Source organism: Gavialis gangeticus, unplaced genomic scaffold (assembly GCF_001723915.1).
Source record: "Gavialis gangeticus isolate Ggan-Ray unplaced genomic scaffold, GavGan_comp1, whole genome shotgun sequence".
In the NCBI taxonomy this organism is placed as follows: domain Eukaryota; kingdom Metazoa; phylum Chordata; order Crocodylia; family Gavialidae; genus Gavialis; species Gavialis gangeticus.
In genome coordinates this window covers 7682743-7703205 of record NW_017729023.1, presented here as the reverse complement: position 1 = coordinate 7703205, position 20463 = coordinate 7682743, and the positions used below count along the sequence as shown (strand labels likewise).

General features: G+C 40.9%; 2 protein-coding genes across 4 annotated transcripts in view; one reads left to right on the top strand and one right to left on the bottom strand.

Moving 5' to 3' along the window:
- The window catches only part of GTF2E2 (general transcription factor IIE subunit 2), a 112839-nt gene that overhangs the window by 64795 nt on the left and 27581 nt on the right, over positions 1 to 20463 (bottom strand). The gene's annotated exons all lie outside the window — the stretch shown is intronic.
- Positions 2386 to 10866, top strand: SMIM18 (small integral membrane protein 18). Of its 2 annotated transcripts, none has more exons than XM_019516784.1 (2): positions 2386 to 2473; positions 9692 to 10866. In XM_019516784.1, exon 2 carries the CDS (start codon positions 9737 to 9739, stop codon positions 10028 to 10030), a length of 294 nt encoding a protein of 97 aa, XP_019372329.1. In that variant the 5' UTR covers positions 2386 to 2473; positions 9692 to 9736; the 3' UTR covers positions 10031 to 10866. The 2 variants fall into 2 exon arrangements, with proteins under 2 accessions (XP_019372329.1, XP_019372328.1); XM_019516783.1 differs by having other exon boundaries at positions 2390 to 2469.

Below are 20463 nucleotides of genomic sequence, written 5' to 3'. Positions count from 1 at the left end.
GAAACACAGACACACACACACATATAGACACTTATACATACACATATATCTATACATAATCGATGCCTTGTACAGTGGTACAAATACTTCCTTGTTTCTATGGAGTAAAACCCACTCATTATACCCTGAATTGTATTAAGTTTTTCACAGCTGTATCACCATGGTGGCTAAAGGCCAAGGGCAGATCCAAGGGTGGGTGCACTGATGCAGTTGAACCCCTCTTTGATTCCTATTCCACCCAAACCAACTGCCTAGGAGGGGCACCAACAATTATGTTCATGCAGACCTGAGAGAGTCAACTGACTTCATGGTTTATCATCATCTCCCAGATATTAATGTCCCCCTATCCTTTTTAAACACCTTCACATTCCACAATTCAAACTATCCTTTTTTCTGCAATTTTGCTGCCTGTTAGCTATTCCTAGTATGTCTCTCTTCTATTTCACAGCCCTACAGACTGTTTTTAGCTTTAACTAAAAACCTTAATTCAGGTGTGGTAATATTAACTCAGGTGTAGAAATGACTAACAATGAAGTATTGGAGGTTTCTGTCAAGACATTCAAGAAAACTAGATTTTGTTTTATGAATCTAAATAAGGGATGTACGTTACACTATACTACAGGACTAATGACACATTATCACCTATTTTGACTCTTTATTGCCTATTTTTGTGGTTTTTAAATTTAAGATATAATCTAGCAAATTAGTGCACATTCCAATAGTTGTTTGTTTTTGCTTTGATCTTAAACTAAATAATATAGTGCTACCATATTAGTAAAGTTTCTAGTTTCTCTTTAACTGGAGAAAAATGTGTATTGTATTAATGTGTGATGATATGCTACACTATCTGCACCCCCCTTTTCAAAAGCATATATCCACCCATGCCCATGGCCATTCTGTGATCAACCAAAGTACACTTGGGTCTTCTACTTCCTCCACTGCCCCAAGTCTATGAGCCTTGATCTTGGAACAAAAGTTCCTGACATTCATAGTATTAACCTTCAGGGTACTCCCAATGTTTCACTCTAGAAATTCATCTAAACCATCTTGTACAATGGACTAGTCCTGTTCTTCATTGACAGTATTCCATAGCTTAGCACTATCTGTCAATATCAAAAGATACACACAGTTCCTACACCAAGAGTTTATGAAAATTTTAAAAAGGATGGGTCCCAAGTCCAATCCCTGAGCAGTAGAAACTGCTGTCCAATCTGATAACCCACTGTAGTTTAAAAAATTATAATACCTCAAAATTATAATACTGCTCCTATCCTCTCCAGCTAATAATTTCCCATAAAGCACAATGTAAAAAATGCCTCTTAAAACTAGATAGATTAGGTCAACTGCATTGACTTTGTCTAAGGAGTCATTATCCTGTCATAGAAGGATATTAAACTGATCTGACACAATCTTTCTTGGATAACCCCATGTTGTCTTTTGTCTCACTTTGTTTACTATCATACCCTTGATTATTCTTGCTTTCAAGATCCAAGACCCTGCACAACACCCTAAGTGACAGCCTAATGACCTAGACATTAAGCTGTGCTAAACATTGAGCAACATATTGTCATATCATAACAAGACTGTGATTTTATTACAGTTTAAGCAAAAGGAGATGGAAATTAAAAAGAAAGTTGAAATAGTAGAAAATATCACAGACAAAATGACTAACAAATAACTTATTTTATATGTTCTTTTAAGAAAACTCACGAAGTGTAGGAAGTTTAAAATTAATACAGCTTCAGGTATAACAGAACAAGTTTCTGCTATAAAAAGCTTCAGTTAAAATGGAAAACGTAGAAAGAAACAAACCAGAAACTGTTAAATGAAGTTCCTACCTGATTTCTTTCCCTTTAGGAGCCCTTGTTTTAGATCACTAAGGAAAAAAAAAACTTTACAAAAAAAAAATTACCAAAGAAAAAATCTGATATATCTACAAACCTAAAAAGATAGTAAAAACAAATTTAGAGAGCTGACTTATGGTTGACAGAACAAGTCATGTAATTCTTCTGGCAAACAAATTAAATTCAGTGATTTTATTCCCTATCAAATTGTTTAATTTATGCCACTGGTACACCTTATGTTTTAGTGTAGTTAAATCTAATATCGGTTAGAAGAGCAATCTGCAGATATTTTTCATTTCAAATACCCTATTTTGATCAACTGCTTTCCAGCTCAAATCAAAGCATGTCAGAACCATCCATGTGCTGTTAATGAATTTCAGTTATGAGTTGACAAGACAAAAGAATAGGAAAAGGGGTGAAAAGATTTGGTTTATCTTATAAAATACACTCAAATTTATGAATGATTTACTCCAGGGGTTGGGGGCTTGATGCAAATTAGCATAAAGGAAGTTGTCGGCAACATCATCCCCTGACCAATAGTAGTAAAGCTCCATCTTAGCTGTGCCACAGGCTGCATTAAAAATAGATCAGACCAGCGCTCTTTCTGCATCGTTTCAGACAAGAGGTAGGTCTGTACCATTTTTTTTTAAATTGTCTTATGTTTATCTTGATTACTGAGAGAAAACATACCTTTAAGCTAAAAGACCACATAAAAGCTTTCTCTTATAAAAATCAGCGTAATATTTTCTTACTGTTAAACTGGATTTTACAATGCTAAATAGAAGAGGGGCTTGTCTAGCATGTTTACCATCTGTGTATTAATGGAAAATTGATGACTACTCCATCTTACAGAAAATGCAATAAACCCAGGCAATATTCAGTAAACAAAATGGATTTGATGGCTTACTAGCCAGGTAGCTCATTTCTTGCAGCATCATGTTCCATGTAATCGATTCTGCCTGTTTTTAAGCAGATAATAAAAAGGTTTTCATTTATTAATAGCTAATCTGACACTGACAAAAAAATATTAGAAGATTTTTTTGGGGGGGAGGGAACAGATCCCCACTTAATTCCATAAGAAAGAGACTATAGGTATGCTGATTATGCTAACATTGTATTCTAATTATTGATGTGTTTCAGTAACAATAAATCAGCCTTATCATTTACCATACTACTGTTGTAAGCTTCAGAGCATTAATCCATCAACAGAATACACCCAAGTCAGAATCCACCAGAGGTTTCTAGCTCTCTTTACCCGAAGCTGTTTGTCCAGTGCGTTTCTATCTGAGGTTTTTCTTCACTACTGCTTAACACAACATTTTTTGCCAGTCATTTGCCTTTGCTCTTTTGGGATTTCAAATACACCTACATTACTGTAGGATTCAAAGAAGATAGTTTTAATTTGAAACCTATTAGAGAAGTTATAGAACTCATTTAATTAAATATTAAACTGCTATTTGATTCTGCACTTGCACAATAGCCTGCATTACATATAAAGCAGGTTGGCTCACAGGGTAAATTTAAATTATGCCTACTACTCTTACAATTTAAAATAAGATGGTGGCAACCCAGACATTACTTGATAATGTTAAGAGAGGGCGATTCTTCGAAATTGAGCAGTGCTGCAGTTGATACTGATGGATCAACAAAGAATTTTAGTTATGTATTTTTTTACATAACTAAAATTCATGTAATGGTGTTGGCAGCAGACTAAAGACCTGTCTTGCTTTAGTCAAGTCTAGGGGATTGCAGAAATCAGAGGAATTATACTTAGAAGGGACCACAGAGGTCACCCAGGTTACATCCCTACCCAAAAGATCAAGTATACCTAACCCACCCCTGACAGACAATTATCTGCCCTAAAAACCTACAGTGATTGAGGTTATATCAATCTCTCTGGGGAATCTATTTCAGTATTTAGCTATCTTTATCCTATCATTAATAGGTAGCAATCACCTCTAGAATATTATCAAAATCAGTTTCCTTCAGAGTAACTGCAACATCAACCCTGAAATACTTATTCTTTTAATAAAGAAAAGATTTTTTTTTCTGAAATTCTCTGATGTAAAGGAATTTAATTTTCCTGACCACCATTTAAGAAATACTAGGCAGTATTTCTGAAGTGCTGACATATCATGTAAATGAATCCCTAGCTATCAGTATCTAGTGCAGACCTAATGGTAAAAAAAAAAACAAAATCAAATTCCCCTGCAAAGAATGCCTCCAAGGAGACAGCCTTAGAATTTAAGAGATTAAAATTTAATCATAATTTATTTTAATTATCTGCCAAATGACATATTACATGCTATTCCTTGAAAGCCCTAGATCTTAAAATAACAGATCCTCACACATACCTCATTCAAAAACTTTTCTACCTTGTGATATGGTCCCCCACATAACAGGCTGTTCTGGTTTCTTCTGCTCCGATACACTATACTTTAGGAAAGAACACTTACAACCAAATTGTACCAATCTCATTTAAAATTATTTTATCTACTTTCTGCATTATTCTGTTATCCACACCCAAAACATGTTGTTAACATCCCGTTACAGATACCTGATAGATAATACTATCTATTCTCCTTGTCCTGCTTTAACAATATGCTGTATTTTTTCGCACCAAACATGCATCTTTTCCTCCAAAATCAGCCTCCCCTCCCCCTTAATTGCAGGGTTGTATTAAACAGGGAGGCTGATATTGTCTGGGGTAAAAGCACTCTGTTTTCATTCCTGCTCCACAGCGCAGCAGCTGTGGCACTAAGATTAAGGCAGCTAAGGGAGTCAATTGATTTATTGGCTCATTGTTCTCCACTCCATAGGTGTTAAGACCATCTCTCCCTTGTAATGGTCTTGATGTTCCACTAATCAAACTAAACCTTGTAGGGCTATTTTGCTGTCTGTTAACTGCTACTGTTTCACTGCCTAAGGAGGAAATGAGACTATTGTAGCAGAAGATAAGACTCTGTCCTTGCTCTGTGTAGCCATAACCCTGGAAAACCCTTTTTTCCCTTCACCCTATCTTTGAAAAAGCAAGGTACATATATGTTGCAATGTGTTATATGCAAGAATATATGATAACAATTCAACTATACAAGTTCGTATGCTGAAAAACCTGGAAACAATAAGTTAAAATTCTAGGCTACTTCTTGTAATGAGAAAGGTAGTATTACAAGACACTTTAAAAAATCCTGGCAACTAATTCTCCATCCAAATTAATTTTGGAGCACATGCTTTAAACAGAAAGACTACAGTGATCTTAACATGGAGTCACTTTACTCCATAATAATAATCTACAATATTATTATATTAAGGTTAACATTTTAATATATTCTGGAGATAGGAAATTCACAGTTGGGGGAAAAATGTGAGAAACTCTTTTTCCTTCTTTTTCAATTTTGATTTTTAAAATCTGTATTATACAAAAATAATGATAAAAAAATTATACAAAATCAAGTGGCAAAAGTACAAAGGGATGTGGCACTCCAGAGGCTGAGCAACAAACACCCAGTGACAAAAAACACCATGTTGCCAGAGATTGAAATCCCCTCCCTCCATGCCCCTCATGGGATTACATGTCAGACCAGCTGTCTGTCTTCTGTCTTGCAGAGGGCCCCCTGAATGGCCAAGCACAACACAAACTGGTGCACATTTTGTTGCAAGGTGAAGTGCCCAAATTCAAACGTGACACTTTCCCAAACAAGGAAGTGGAAGAATTGGAGGGTATCAGAGCTTGCTATTGAAGCCTTTCAGAGAAGCGAGAGCAAGAGAAAATGCATGACACTCATTCTTGTGGTCATCAACATTACTGATTCTTGCATTAAGAGGATGCTTAGTTCAGGATTCAGGGCTTTTTGTTTCATTTTACAATCCACCTACCAGAACATTTTGCGCCACTTATAAAGGTATCTATTGATTGCAAGGCTATGCTCATTTTTGACTGAAGCTTATAAATAGCTTAAAGGTATTTGGAAAACTATTTAAATTCAACTTTAAAGATATTTACTGAAGCCTCAATCTTGCTGCAGAGAAACCTAAACAAAAACACATTTATCATTCACATTTTAAGATGAAGGATGACACAGCAGAAGAAAACTGCTCCTGTCTTTCTCCTTCTCAGCCCCATCTCACAAATCTCTCTCAAACTGAGGCATCTCCCATTCCACTATTACAAGTCTTAAAACTGGTAAATCCTCCCACCCCCTACTAGGGAAACAAGATGCAGGGTCACCTTTTCTATTTTCATTTAAACTCTGCAGCTAGTTCTACAATACAAAGTTGCTTTAGGCTCACTACCAAAAGTCTGGGTATTTAAATCTGCCTCTAAATAAATGGGAACAAAATAAAATCCACGCCAAATACTTCTTAAAATCCTTTCCTTAAAACTAGAAGAAAACAGAACAACAGTGATTGTTAAACCATAAAATATAGCAAACACATTCAGGGATAGGTGTGGATTAAAAAGTATAATTTCTTTAAAAATGACTAGTTTCCAATGTGTTGTCCTAAAATCTCTGCCTGTTTTTCATGTAAAATTGTATTAGTGTGAGGACAGAAAAAAAAATCTTTGGATGAACATTATGCCAAGGTAAAAAGCAGCAGATAGATGCTATAAACCTTTGTCACTGGGGTAACTTTTCCCAGCCCAGTGGAGAACTCCCTCTTAAAAATCCCTGGGTAATACTCTACTGGTATCAGTTATGCCAACTTAAGCTTGGCCTGTCCACTTCTATCCCAGGATAGTCTTTTGCTAAATTCAAACAAACTGTTGCTTGCTCTCCCATTAGCAAATGGCAAGGAGCTGTAATAGCTTCTTACAATCTCAGAAGAGTTGCACGTCTCTCCAATCCTGATTCCCAGTGTAAGATATACCATTGTATAAACCCGCTGTTAATACGCTGTGGAACTTGAATGTCCCTTAATACAGTTTTATATAATAACCATTTGTGAAAACAAAGCAAGGAAGTTCAATTGCGGAATAACTTTGTACAGCATCAAAGTCTTTTCTCGTCTTGGCTCCACCCTGTTTGTTTATTCACATAGGACCAGACTAGCAACACGAGACTATATAAACTAGGAATTTTTGTTACTTGTATTTTTTTTATTAGAAAGTTAGACTGCAACAAAAGCATTCCATAATGCTCATTGTTGAAAGATAAAGTCAGGGTAATGAAGCAGGGAGAAGCTAGAAAAGCTGTCTTTTTTGCAACATACTTAGGCAATCTGTACCAAGAGGAATTCTGAGACACCTCTTACTGCTACATCTTTGCCAGTTTTATAGAAATCTAGTTTATAAAACAGCATCTTATCCCACTGAAGACTACATTGCCATGCCAAGCACAGTGGCCCAAACCTAATAATGTATAAAAAAAAATCTAAAGTAAAAATCATTTGTGAAGATTTGTTTTCCTTGGGCTAGGAACAAATGTGAACAATATCAAACTAAAAAGGCATTGTCCCCAGTAAAATTGTATGAAAAAGGCTGAAAATAAATCAAGATATTGCCATATTGCCAGACCCACCATGTCAAAAATCAAGAAACAGACTCTTAAAAAAAAAAAAAAAATACATTTAGTATGTAAATAATGAGATGCTGTTTTTGAAGTAGTACATTTGTATTGGTTTATGACTGTTGATTTATAAATCCCATTCATCGTTTATTTAACTTCTAATAGGTCAGAGATTCATACAAAAACTATATTACTACAACTGATAATGCTTTAGTAAAAAAAAAAAAAAGTTAAATTCGCACCTGTTGTTATGACTCGAATGACATCTGCTGGACTGCTGTGCATTTAGCACTTTCCAGACAGACACACAAGAGAGCGCCCAGCAGGTAAGTGGGGAGAAGGGGCAAGGGGAAAGGGAAGTGGGGGGGAGGGCAGACCGAGGCCCCCACGGTGAGGGAAGGAGTGGGGAAGGGGCAGGGACAGGTTGTGCAACAGTGCCACAGGCAGCTTGTCCAGAGGTGGGGAGGAGGGGTGCAGCTCCCCGCCACTGTGCACACTTGAAGGACAGGCATGGGGGGTATGTGTCCCCAGATGTCTGCGTGGGGCATAGGTGGGCTCAACATGGCATCATGCAGCTCCCAGGGCAAAGGCAGCAGGGTGCAGAGCCCCAGCCCACAGCAGGCAGCCCACCCTTGACCCATGCACAAATCTGGGGGCCATGTCCCCCTTTTCTCTGATGGGGGTATGTGTAGTGCAGGGGAGCCATGCACCCCCCTCCCCCCAAACCTGTGCCTCTGGACGAGCCACCCTCAGCTGTCACACAACTGGCCCTGGCCCCGGGTCCCCAATCACCCCAGCCCATCCCACACCCTCCCTCACCATGGGGGCCTCCATCTGCCCCCCCACCCCTTCCCCTCCACAGACTTACCTGCTGGGTGCTGTTCTACATGCACCAGAAGAAAAAAAAATCTAGAAATCTGAGAGTTCTATTGTGAGATCATGAGTCAGACTTAGTATTACTTAGAAATTGTAGCTCTCATGATCATTTTGCGAAAGTTGGCATTACTGATGTTAGATATAGCTCTGGTGGTATACCAGTGTTCTAGGCCAGAGGTCAGAAACCTACAACACACAGGCTGAATCTGGTCCATGGAGCTACGGCTTCAGCACTGTTTGGCAGTAGGTGGGCTTCACCTGCACTACGCTACGCTGTACTGCACCATATCACAGTCAAGTGGGTGGGAGCTTTCCTGGACTATGTTGTAACTGGGCAGCAGCTAGACCCTAACACCTTTAGCCTTACTGCTCTATGACTATGATGTTATAAAAACTTCCATGACAGATAACCTTCTCTATGACTATGACATCTCAAACCTGAGCTACCTGAACTGGGCCATTACAGCCTGCTGCTGGGAAACATTGCTGATCACTGTTCTAACCTATATATTAGAAGTTGTTATTCTCTTCTCAAAAATAATGAATTTTGTGCCAGATTTTCAAAGCACTCAACACCAAAGCTAGGCTTAGATTAATCTAAAAGCAGATCAAGCATTTTGGTATCTGAATGAAGTGATCACTGTCTTGCAGCTTCTTTTGAGAACAGTGGGGGTGCTGTTAACACATAAGAAGAACTGGCATTTGTGCTTTAACTGATTTGTATGCAAAGAAGTTTCTGTTAATAAAGTGTTTTTTAATACATGAGATGAGAACATTACATCATAATTCAGAAAAACAAATGAAAGTTCAGCTCTGCTTTAGGAAGGCAAATATAACTTCTAAATACGTATAAGCAATGCATTTTCTCCCAGGGTTGGCAAAAAAGACCTTGTAAATCCAGGGGATATTACAAGAATGGCAAATGCTAATCGCTCACATTGTTCAGATGCTCATACCTGGCTATAGCTCATGAACCCCTTATTTCCATGAAAACTTCAGATGAACAAAGCAGCATTACAAAGTATTCAATAACTAAATATCAAAAAATAAAAAACAGTATGTTTCTGAAAAGCCTTTTGTGATCTGATGAGAATAATCTTTGTAAATCTGTTGTTTAATACAACAAGAGCATACAAGGATAAACATCACAATATATCAGCCTTCTAATACAATTTAAAAAAGAAATCAACTAGCTATGCATTTTGTTCCAATAAATGTTTGAGTGAAAGCAAAATAAATAACTATATTCATGCAGCTTCATTTCAAAGAGTATGCATTTACACAGCCCTGCAGTTCAAAAAATATTACTTCTGCACCTGAAAGTAGGGAAAATTACTTTCAGCCCGAAATGACTTCTCCAACTTGAGAATATAGCCACAGTTACAAACTTGATTTTTCATGATTCATTTACCACTTTCAGAACCTAAAATGTCCTCTTCAGCTTTGTTTCTCCATTTGTTTCAGCCTACAGATCTGTGGCAGTGAAACCACTAAGAGGATTCCCTAACGATGGCAACCTTCAACACCAGTCACTGGAATGAGACTACATACATCTATGAATGTCTTGGTTTCCAAGTGCAAAAGATTTATCCTTTCCATGATAACTGGAACACTGCCTGCTTTGTTATTCTGATTATATTTATTTTTACTGTAGTTTCGTTGGTGGCTTTGGCTTTTCTCTATGAGCTGCTTGATTGCTGCTGCTGCGTGAAAAATAAAACCATGAAAGACCTGGAGAATGAACCCAACCCCGTTAGAACCATGATGGACAGATTTAGAAAGCGTGAAACAGAAGTAGTGTAAGAAAGACTGATAAGCACTCACAGAAGAACAAACATTTAAAACACTTTAAACAAAATCTGTTACATCATATGACTAAGCAAGTCACCTAAGTTTTTGGCCTTAAAAGTCCTTACAAACAATACTATTTCTCCACTGGACATGAAACTGAATGGTCAGCAAATGGATCGTCTCTACTGCAATATCATGTGAGAAGAAAGATTTCCGTTTTCAAATGAACTTTTGTTGTCTATATTTGAAGACTAGAGTAAATTTTTGTCCATCTGAACAATTTATAATGTTGTTTAATTGGAAAAATATTTATCACCCTCACCTGGGCCATCTCATGCCTCTCTTAGTCTTTAGACATATCCCATGTATCTGAGATTAAAACAAAACCAAAAACCCCAAGAATAACAAAAAACAAAACGCACATTTTATTCCATAACATGCCTCATCTGAATATAGTTTTCAAATCCATAACATGAAAACCAAAGAAAATCTTATCCTTCTAGAATCTCTCTGACCATTTCCTGGTAGGACATGACAGTTTCTACCCACTGTCCAGAGAGGAGTCTCATGCTATTTCTTCCCAAATTTAACAACTCAAAGTATTTGAGTTCATTAATACACCAGGATGACATTATCATCTCAGTATTTCTGCTAGGAGTATGTAATCAGGAATGAAGTTGGAAGGAAACACAAATATCATTTTGTCCTCCATAGCATAAGTTGTCTTACTTTTCTGTCCTCAAACTCAGAATACTGCAAGTCATCTTGACCTCCAACCCCAAAAGCACTCCTCAGTTATTCAGACTGCAGCCTTCTGTGTTACATAGGCTAGAGACAGACATTCAAAAAGCCTGAGCCTGAATTGATTCAATCTCTGTAGGCTAGTTTAACCTGCAAAGCTTGAACTGATTTGGAGGTGGATAGAGCAGCCCTCCCTTCCCTTCCACAATGGTGAGCCGAGGGGGGCATGGCCAGGCCCAGGCAGGACACTGATTAGGGAGGGATGTAAACCCCAACCCTGCTTGCACTGTCTCAGGCTTTTCCCCACTGGCTGCTCAAGGGGGGAGGAGTGTTGCCAGACCCTGCATCTGTTGATACTGAGCTTTTCAATCTCCATCTGCTTCTTCAGACTGTCTGCAAACCAGGTCATTTCTAACACCTTTCTCTGTTCCTTCTTGAAGACTGACAGATGGCAGCCAGAAGTCAGCAGGTTGTTTGCCAGAACAAAGTTTATCGGCCAATCAAGCCCTACAAAAGAAAACATCTCTCTCATTAGTTTCAAGCTCTTCTCATTTGCAGGGTGCATTTGCACTTGCAAGCCACTAGCTGTCTGCCCTTTGTTCCAGTGTGGAGGCCCACACAGACACCTCTCAGCATTAGCTAGCATGGGGGTGGAGGCATGGCCAGATGCTGGGTCCCTGTGCTGGGGTCCCTGCCATGGGAGAGGGGTAGGAGGGGGGATCCCTGCTTGAGCAGCCAGTGGGGAAGGGATGTGGAAGAGGGGGAAGCCTGGCAGCTGCTGCAGTCCCTCAGCCAGCCAGAGCAGCAACAGTGCTCTGGCTAGGAAGAAGAGCTGGGCCAACCTGCTCTGCTTCAGCAAATAGCTCCACCCAGCGCTGCAAAGCATCTGGGATGCTGGGTGACTCTGGTTTAAATTAAACCAGGAAGAGATCTGGGACAGACGTTGCATAAACTGGTTTGACTCAAATCAGTGAAGTCTGAGACTGGCTGAAACCAGTTTAAGATAAACCTGGTTGAATGTATTTTCAACAGGTTTATGTGCACTAAACGTCTGTTCTGTTACAGGTTTAAATCAGTTTCTGATCACTTAAACTGGTTTATGTGAAATGTCTGTCCCTAGCCTTAATCATTTTTCCTGACTGCTGAAGTTAGATCAGATCTTCACAATGGATTGTACCTTGTTGCTTTCACAGCTGATCAGAGTTAGTACAGATTTAACTCATATGCCAATTTTCCCTTGCCATGAAAAATAAAAGGATATATTCCTAGGCCTTGTTACACTGATATTAACTTGACCTCTTCTCATACAGTTTTTCATCAGTAAATCTCAATATACTTTAAAGAGAAAGCAACGATCATTACCTATCTTTTACAGATGGTGAAACTGAGGCATAGTGAAGGGAAGTGACTATAATTCTATAGAACAGCTGAGATCTCAAAAGAAAAAAAAATCATCAACCCAAAAGAGAGAGTGAAATTAAATCTGAATTCTATACACTTTGCTTCCCTAGGTGGGACGGGTTTACTAACCCAACATTTTAGGGTTTTGCTGGTTACTTATACGAGTCAGGAAATATCCCCCTGAGCCTTCCTCCCCAATATGTTATTTGCCTTCTGAGGAGGGTTTTTGGCCTTTTTTTAAAAAAAACGGAAATTGGCTGATGGGACTGAGAAACTTCTCAAGGTGTCTGGCTAGTAAGTGTGGATCATGTACTCCCAGGATCAAAACAATCCCCAGATTTGGGGCCAGGAATGATTTTTTTCCTCAAGCCAGACTGGCAAGAGTCATTAGCAGGGATCCGGGTTTTCCATTTCCCAAAGTGGGTGCAACCCAGCACAGCTGGAGACAGTGGGGCCACACAGGTAGGTAATGATAGCTGCTTTCTTTTTAAAGTATGTTGAGATCTACTGATGAAAAACTGTATGAGAAGAGGTCAGGTTAATATCACTGTGACAAGACCTAGGTTATAGCCTTTTATATTTCATGGCAAGGGAAAATTGGTATATGGGTTTAATTTGTACCAACTCGGATCAGCTGTGAGAGCAACAACATACAATCCACTGTGAAGATCTGATCTAACTTCAGCAGCCAGGAAGAATGATTAAGGCCAGGGACAGACATTAAGGCTAGGGAGGCCTGGAGGGAGGGAACAGGGCAAGAGCTTGAGCCCGCAGCCTGCACCTGCCCCAGGATCTGTGGGGCCTGGGTCCTCCCTACCCCCTGGGAGTGCACGCAACAGCATGGAGCCACCCCGCCCAAGATTGCAGAAGGGGGGAGCAGGGGCAGGGGGCTGTGGACCCAGGTCTGTAGCCCTGGCAGCTGGGGGCCCCCTCCAGCAAGGCTGGGGAAGCAGAGGCGGGGGGGGGGGGAAGGGGCACTAGCAAGGCTGTGGGAACCATGGTCAGGGAACGAGGGGCACCAGCAGGACTGGGGGGGGGCTTTAATTTTAAATGGATTTTGGGTTTTTTAGCAGAGAATTTGCTATTTTTTAATCAGGAAAAACGAGGATCCCTGGTCATTAGACTTTCTTGGCCTTCCTCTAGCTCAGTGCATGGTACACTTTAAAGAAACATCAAGCAGTAGAAAGGTAGTTAGTTAGGCTTGCTAGTCTGAAGTCAGGCACAGTAAAGTGGCCCCTTAATGTAACTGTTTCAGAGAGGCGTAAGCTTTCATAGGCAACAGCCTACATCATCAGATGCTATGAATGAACTGTGCTATATTGCAGGTGGTTTTTTTGGTGCTTTGGGGCTGTAATACACAAAAAAAGGCCACAGTGGATGTTCTTGTGGGCTCTTTTTGACCACTGGTTGCCTGTGAAAAAGGCAGCTGGATTCAGTGGCTGGCAGATGCCTTTCACTCCCGTTCCTAAAAATAAATTTAAGAATATTATTACATATATGTTCATAGATTGTAAGGCTGGAAGGGACTTCAGAAGATTATTAGGTCCAGCCCACTGCACCAAGCAGGAAAGACAACTTGGGTCATGTGACCCAAGCAAGGTGACCGTCAGTCTCCTCTTGAAGATTTCCAGGGTAGGCAACTGCACCACCACTAGGAGCTTATTCCACAGTCCAGACTCCCTAGTTGTGAAGTAGTTTTTCCTAATGTTGAGCCTGAAACGGTCTTCCCAGAATTTGTGACCATTACTCCTAGCTTTCCTCAAGGGTGTCCTGGTGAACAGTTGTTCACTGAGCCCTTGATGTATGCCTCTGATGTAGTGGTAAGCTGCTACTGCTCAACCTTTTTTTTTTTCAGGCTGAACAGTCCCAGATCCCTCAGCCTTTCCTCATATGGCTTGCCACGCAAGTGTCTGATCATATGGGTGGCCCTCCTCTGGACTCTCTCAAACTTTACCATGTCCTGGCTGAAGTGTGGTGCCCAGAACTGGATGCAGTACTCCAGCTACAGTCTCACCAATACCAAGTACAGTGGGAAAATCACTTATTTGGTTTTGTTGGAGATGCACCGATTGATGCATGCCAGGGTACTGTTAGCCTTGCTGGCTACAGTGTTGCACTGCTGGCTTACATTCATACTGTGGTCAATTATTGCCCCCAGGTCCCTTTCATTTGTAGTACTGGTCAGGTCAGCATTGCCAATCCTATAGGTGTGCTGGGGAATGTTCATCCCCCAGGTGAAGCACTTTACATTTCTTGACATTAAACTTCAACTGGTTCCGGTCTGCCCAACTGGCAAGCCTGTCTATATCACAGCCTATCTTCAAGTGTGACCATGCTTCCCCATAATTTGGTGTTGTCTGCAAACTTGGCCAGTGAGCTCCTCACCCCTACATCCAAATCACTGATGAAGATGTTGAATAGCACTGGACCATGCACCGACCCCTGAGAGACACCACTGACCACTTCCTGCTATGAGACAGATCCATTTATTAGAGCTCTCTGGGTCCTACCCTGCAACCAGATTCCTACCCACCTGACTGTCTTGCAATTGAGCTCAGTCTTCCAATTTTCTTACGAGAACATTGTGGAAGGCCAGATTGAAAGCTTTTTGGAAGTCGAGGTATATAATGTCAACTTCCTCTCTTTTATCCAGGTGGTAAGTCACCTGATCATAAAAGGAGATGAAGTTGGTAAGACAAGATGTGCCCACAACGAAGCCATGCTGGCTGTTGTTCAGAATCCTAGCTTCTGCAAGTTTATCACACATACACTCCTTAATTAATTTTTCCAGGATTTTCCCTGGGATATAAGTTAGGCTAACTAGCCTATAATTACCGAAGTCCTCCCTCTTCCCTTTCTTGAAGATAAGCACAACCATAGGCCTTCTTCCAGTCCTTGGGGACCTCTCCGGAGCATCATGAGTTTTGGAAGAGATTCGCTAGGGGTTCCATGATGACTTTGGCCAGTTCTTTCACCACTCTCCGGTGAAGTTCATCCTGTCCTGCTGACTTATGTCTAGTTTCTTTAACTGATCACACACCAGTTCTACGGCAATAATAGGAAGGTGGTCATTTGAACCCTGCTCATTCTGTACCCTAGCTGACATGATTTTCCTCTTGGCTTGGTGAAAGACCAAAGCAAAGTACAGCCAGTCCTCGACTTATGACTTCTCCAAGTTGCGACGAACATCACTTATGACGTTTATAAATTAACACCATTTCAATGTTCCAACGTAGGTTTTGTCTTTACAGTGGTCAACACCGTGTACAATTGGTACATGGCGCAACGGGAGGGGGAAGGGACATGAGGGCACACATCAATGCCCCCTGTATCCTGTGCCCATGCAGCCCTTGTTAGTTCTCGGGAGAACTCTAGATCAAGATCCTCGCCCTAGTTTGGTGGTCTTTTGTATACACCTACAGTTAGATTTCTCTCGCCATGCCCCCCCCCTCCGCAGCTTGACCCTGAGGCTTTCAAGCTGTTCTTCTTTGGAGCTGATGTCTGCCTCCAAGTAGCTGTACTGCTCATTCACATAGAGAGCTACACATCCACTGTTTTTTCCCTACTCAGTCCCTTTGATGCAGAGCGTAGCCCTCCAATTGTGTGAGGAGTCCCACCAGGTCTCCATAATCCCTACTAGATCATAATGGCCACATCTAACAATTCTGAAATAATCCATCTATATTGAAGTTGGGGCATTAGTTTCAACTTGTAACTCACAACTATTTCCATCCACAGCTCTTAAAATGGAACAGCTTTCTAATGAAAGTATAATGACATACCGTATTTACCCAAATACAAGACAACCCTGAGTTTAAGACAAGCCCCCAATAATTAGATTCTATACATGGAAAAATGTATAAACTTATTATAACTGTCCATGTATGGAATCTTATTATTGGGGGATCATTTTATATTAGTTTCCCAAGTACTGGAGGCAGTGGTGGGACAGGTGATGAGGGGGGCAATAATGGAGCATGACAACAACAATGGCTATCTGCCTCTACAACCTCCTGGGGTAACAAGCTTCATAAGCTAACTGTGTGCTGCATGAAAAATTATTTTCAGGTTTAAGCTGGTCTCCTGTTAATTTTGGTGGCTGCCCCCTAATACTAGTATTCTGGGATTGGCAAATAATAATTCCTTATTCACTTTGAATATGTTCTTCATGGTTTTATAGACTTCTAATTATACCCCCCCTACCCCCTATCATCCTTTTCCTATCAAAACGTAAGTCCTAGCCTTTCTAGTCTCTCCTGGTATGGCAGCTGCTCCATACCCCTGATCATCTTGGTTGCCCTTCTCTGTAGCTCTTTCAATTCCACATCCTTTTTGAGATGCAGAAACCAGAACTATACACAGTATTAAAGATGCTGTTGAACCATGGATTTGTATAATGGCATGATAATATTTTCCCTTACATTTTCAATTGCATTCTTATTTATGGCCAACATTTTACTAGTTTTTCTGTTTGCTACTACACATTGGGCTGATACTTTCACAAAACTGTCTACAACGACTTCAAAGTCTCTTTGCCGAATCATAGCTCAGAACCCAGGACTGTATATGTATAGGTGAGCTTATTTTCCCCATGTGCGTTACCTTACATTTGTCAACACTGAAATTCATCTGCCATTATTTCTGCCCACTGTAGCTTTGTGAGATCTCTGTGAAGGCCATGTTACACATTGCACTTTGAGCTGCTCGAGTGTTGATCAGTGTTAGTGCTAGCTCAAGTCTAGAGTAGTCACATGTTCAAGCCAGCAGGGGCCTTGAGGTCTGAAAGATAAGAATCCCCCACTCCCTTTTTGGGTTTTCCCCCCTGTGGCTCCCTCTAGTCCCTGACCCACACCTGGGGCTCACTTATGTGCCCCCCCCCATGTGCCCCAGCTTCTTTCACCTGCCTGCCCACTGCAGAAAGTGACAGTGGCCAGGCTAGCAAGTTCCCCAGGATCCTACTCCCCAGGATAAGCCAGGACAGGGCAAGCAGAGATCAGGGTGGTGGTGGGGTAGCCAGATAGCAGGACCAATGTGGGTGGGTGGCAGGCCTGATTCAGGGGGGCAATGAGCCAATCTGGGCTAATAGCTTCCCCACCACCCCAACTTCCCCCTGGCTGCTGGTGCTGTCCCAGGTAGATTCTTCTTTGTTTGCACCCTATCTGCCTGGCTCCCAGTGCCCCTTCTGCCACCACCAGGCTGCTGCTCTCCTCTGGGCTGGGTGCAGCCCTGACAGCAGCAGCAGAGGCAGGGGCTAGGCAGGTGGGTTTCCCTTCCTTGCCTGCTCTCCTGGGTCAGCACTAGCAACCACAAGTCGGCCAGGGTGAGACCCAAGGAGATAGTAGATTGAACTGTATTGTTAGGGGACAGAGGTGGCAGCTGGTAGCCCAATCCAGGGAGGGGAGGGGAAGAGGAGAGTGTTACACAAGCTGGGTAACACAGATCAAACATGAACCCAGCCTGGAGTTGCATAACTAAGTCACACAAAGAGTGATTAAAACTAGTTTCTTGTGTTAATGTGTAGACAATCCAGGGATTAAGAGGTCCACAATTCACCTAAAATTAATCTGTAGCAAGGCCCAGAGATCCTTCTGTAACTCCTGTCTGTCAGTCTGGGATCTGACTACCCAGAATAATGTAGTATTACCTGCAAATTCGGGAGATTTCACTGTGCACTCCTATTTACAAGTCATTGACGAAAGCATTGAACAAACCACCACAGATCTCTAGTTCTTTATCAACAAATGAACTTTCCCTCCAATCCCATGGCAATTCTGTTTTTTTAAAGCCTTTGTCAAAAGCTTTTTGAGAATCTAAACATTATGTCAACTGAATCCCCATTGTCCATGTTTATTAACACTTCAAAGAACTCTAGAAGATTGGAGAGGGAGCGTTTCCCTTTATGAAAACCATGCTAACTCTTCCCCAGTATTTCATATCTGTCTACATGACTGCCCGTTTTATTGGTATAGATTCTACCAACTTGTCAAGGCCGTGGAAGTGAGTCTGCATGACCCAGGATAACCTCTGGAACCCTTTTTGAAGATGAGTGTTACATTGGCAATCCACAGGTCCTCCAGCACAGAGACCATTTGTAAAGATAGCTTACATAGTATCACCAACAGTTTTGCAATTTTATATCAGAATTCCATCAGAACTCTCAGGTGAATGCTGCCAGTCCCAGCAACTTCTGGTTGTTTAATTTATCAAATTTGATCCAAAACATCTTCTACTTTCACTGTAACATGATCCAACTCCTGAGGCCTACCTGCTAAGAATAACTGATCTCGTGTGGAAATTCCTCCAGTATCTTCCGCAGTAAAACACTCATGCAATGAATTCATTTAACTTCTCTGCTATAGCCCTATAATCCTGGAGTACACCTTTTAAACCTTAGCTATCTAATGTTCCCACCAATTCTCCCGCTGGCTTTCTGCTTCTGGTGTATTTTTAAAAAAGTTTTTACTATTAGCTTCAGCATCTTTAGCAAGACACTCCTAGACTTCTTTTGTGGCCTTACTTTACTTTACACAAACCCTGGCAAGTCAAGTATACTTTCCTCTCCTCATTTGGGAATACCTTCCATTTCCAGAATACCCTTTTTGTCTTTGATACCATCCTTAACACTGCAGGGTTTGTACTGGACTGTTTGGTACTCTTTTTGACTTGTAGCATATACTTTTCCTGGGCCTCTAATTTTTTTTTTTTTTTAAACCAACAGCTTCCAGGCTGCCTGAAGGTCTTATGTTTCTGACTGGTCCTTTAACTTCTAACTTCCTCATTTTTGTGTAATTTCCCTTCTCGAAGTTGTATATTTACATGGTGGTTGTTTTTTCAGCTTATTCAGTCCTGCTAAGATGCTGAATGTTATGGCTGCTGTTACAGAGCGCCTCGCCTACATATACGTCTTGAGTCAGGTTTTGTGCGTTACTCAGGATTAAGTCTAGAATTGTTTCTCCTCTTGCAGTTTCCAACACAAGTTCTTCTAGAAAGCAATCATTTATTACATCCAGAAATTTTATCTCTGTATCACTCTGATGAGGTATTTGTTTACCCAGTCTATGAAAGGATAGCTGAAGTTTTCCATAATTGTCTGTCCCACTATTGTAGCTTTTCTAATCTTCCTCAGCATTTCACAATCATATTTGCCTTCCTGATCAGGTGGTCAGTAGTACAATCCTATTGCTATGTTTCTTCTTTTCAAGTATGACATTTCTACCTAGAGAGATTCTATGATAGTTTCTCTTTTAGATAAGATTTTCAGTGTTACTGTTCATGCTATCCTTAAAGTGCCATTCCCCCACCTGCATGTCCTACTGTCACTCCCAAATACAATTTGTAACCCTGCATAACAGTATCCCATTCATTATCATTTCTCTGCCAGAGTGTCTTGACGCCCACCTTGCTGGGCAGACCTCAGCAGTCCTTCCTGCCCAAGTGCAGGGGAGCTGGACCCGACGATCTTGTAAGGTCCCTTCCAGCCCCTAATATCTATGAAATCTGAGATGCCTGTTATGTCAGAGTCACCATTTAATACCAGGCATTCTGATTAATCCATCTTATTTAGACTTCTAGTATCTGTATAGAACACAAAAAGGTTTTCAAGTTTTTTGGACTTAAGGCATCCCTTGTTTGACTTGAGACAACCCTCCATAACTTCTACCCCATTTCAAGAACTAATGTATTTATTACAGTGCTTACCTCCTTGCAGAGGGGTAGGACAGTGGAGACAGAGCAGTGACAAGGCAGGAATAAGCCTAAGCCTGAAACTGCATTTCTTTCTTCGCACCTGCTTATCTCCTCACACGTTGCAGCACCCTTCAAAAGATCTCACAGCACCCCATGGTGCCCCAGCACCCTGGTTGAGAATCAGAGATGCAGAAGCACTTATAACTTCTATCTTTGCTTGGCTGCCAAGTGCTGCTACATATGCAAAGGCAAATCAAAACAAATTAGTTAAATCATCCTTTGACTCTGAATGAAGTAGGGTTACATTTAGTGTAATTCTGCTATACTTGTAGGTCTGTATGATTCTGTAGCCATAAGAGTTGCAAAGTACCAGCATATATTGGACTCCCCCAATAAGGACAACTTGTAAGGTACGCGTCTCCTTCCCATTCTAGTTCCCCAATAATTTCAGTTCCTGAAAAGTTGAAGGAACTTAGCTGAATCAGCTACAATTGTTTTCTCTGCCCAATCTATCCCATAGTAATTGGAAGCTAAACTGTAATAATTTACAATTAAAATCAACTATTTGTCCTTAAGTTATTTAATTTACTGCAAGATGGGACCGGGGGGGGGGGGGG

Coding starts and splice junctions, on each gene's coding strand:
- SMIM18 (XM_019516784.1), top strand. CDS start 9,737: ATGGCAACCTTCAACACCAGTCACTGGAATGAGACTACATACATCTAT.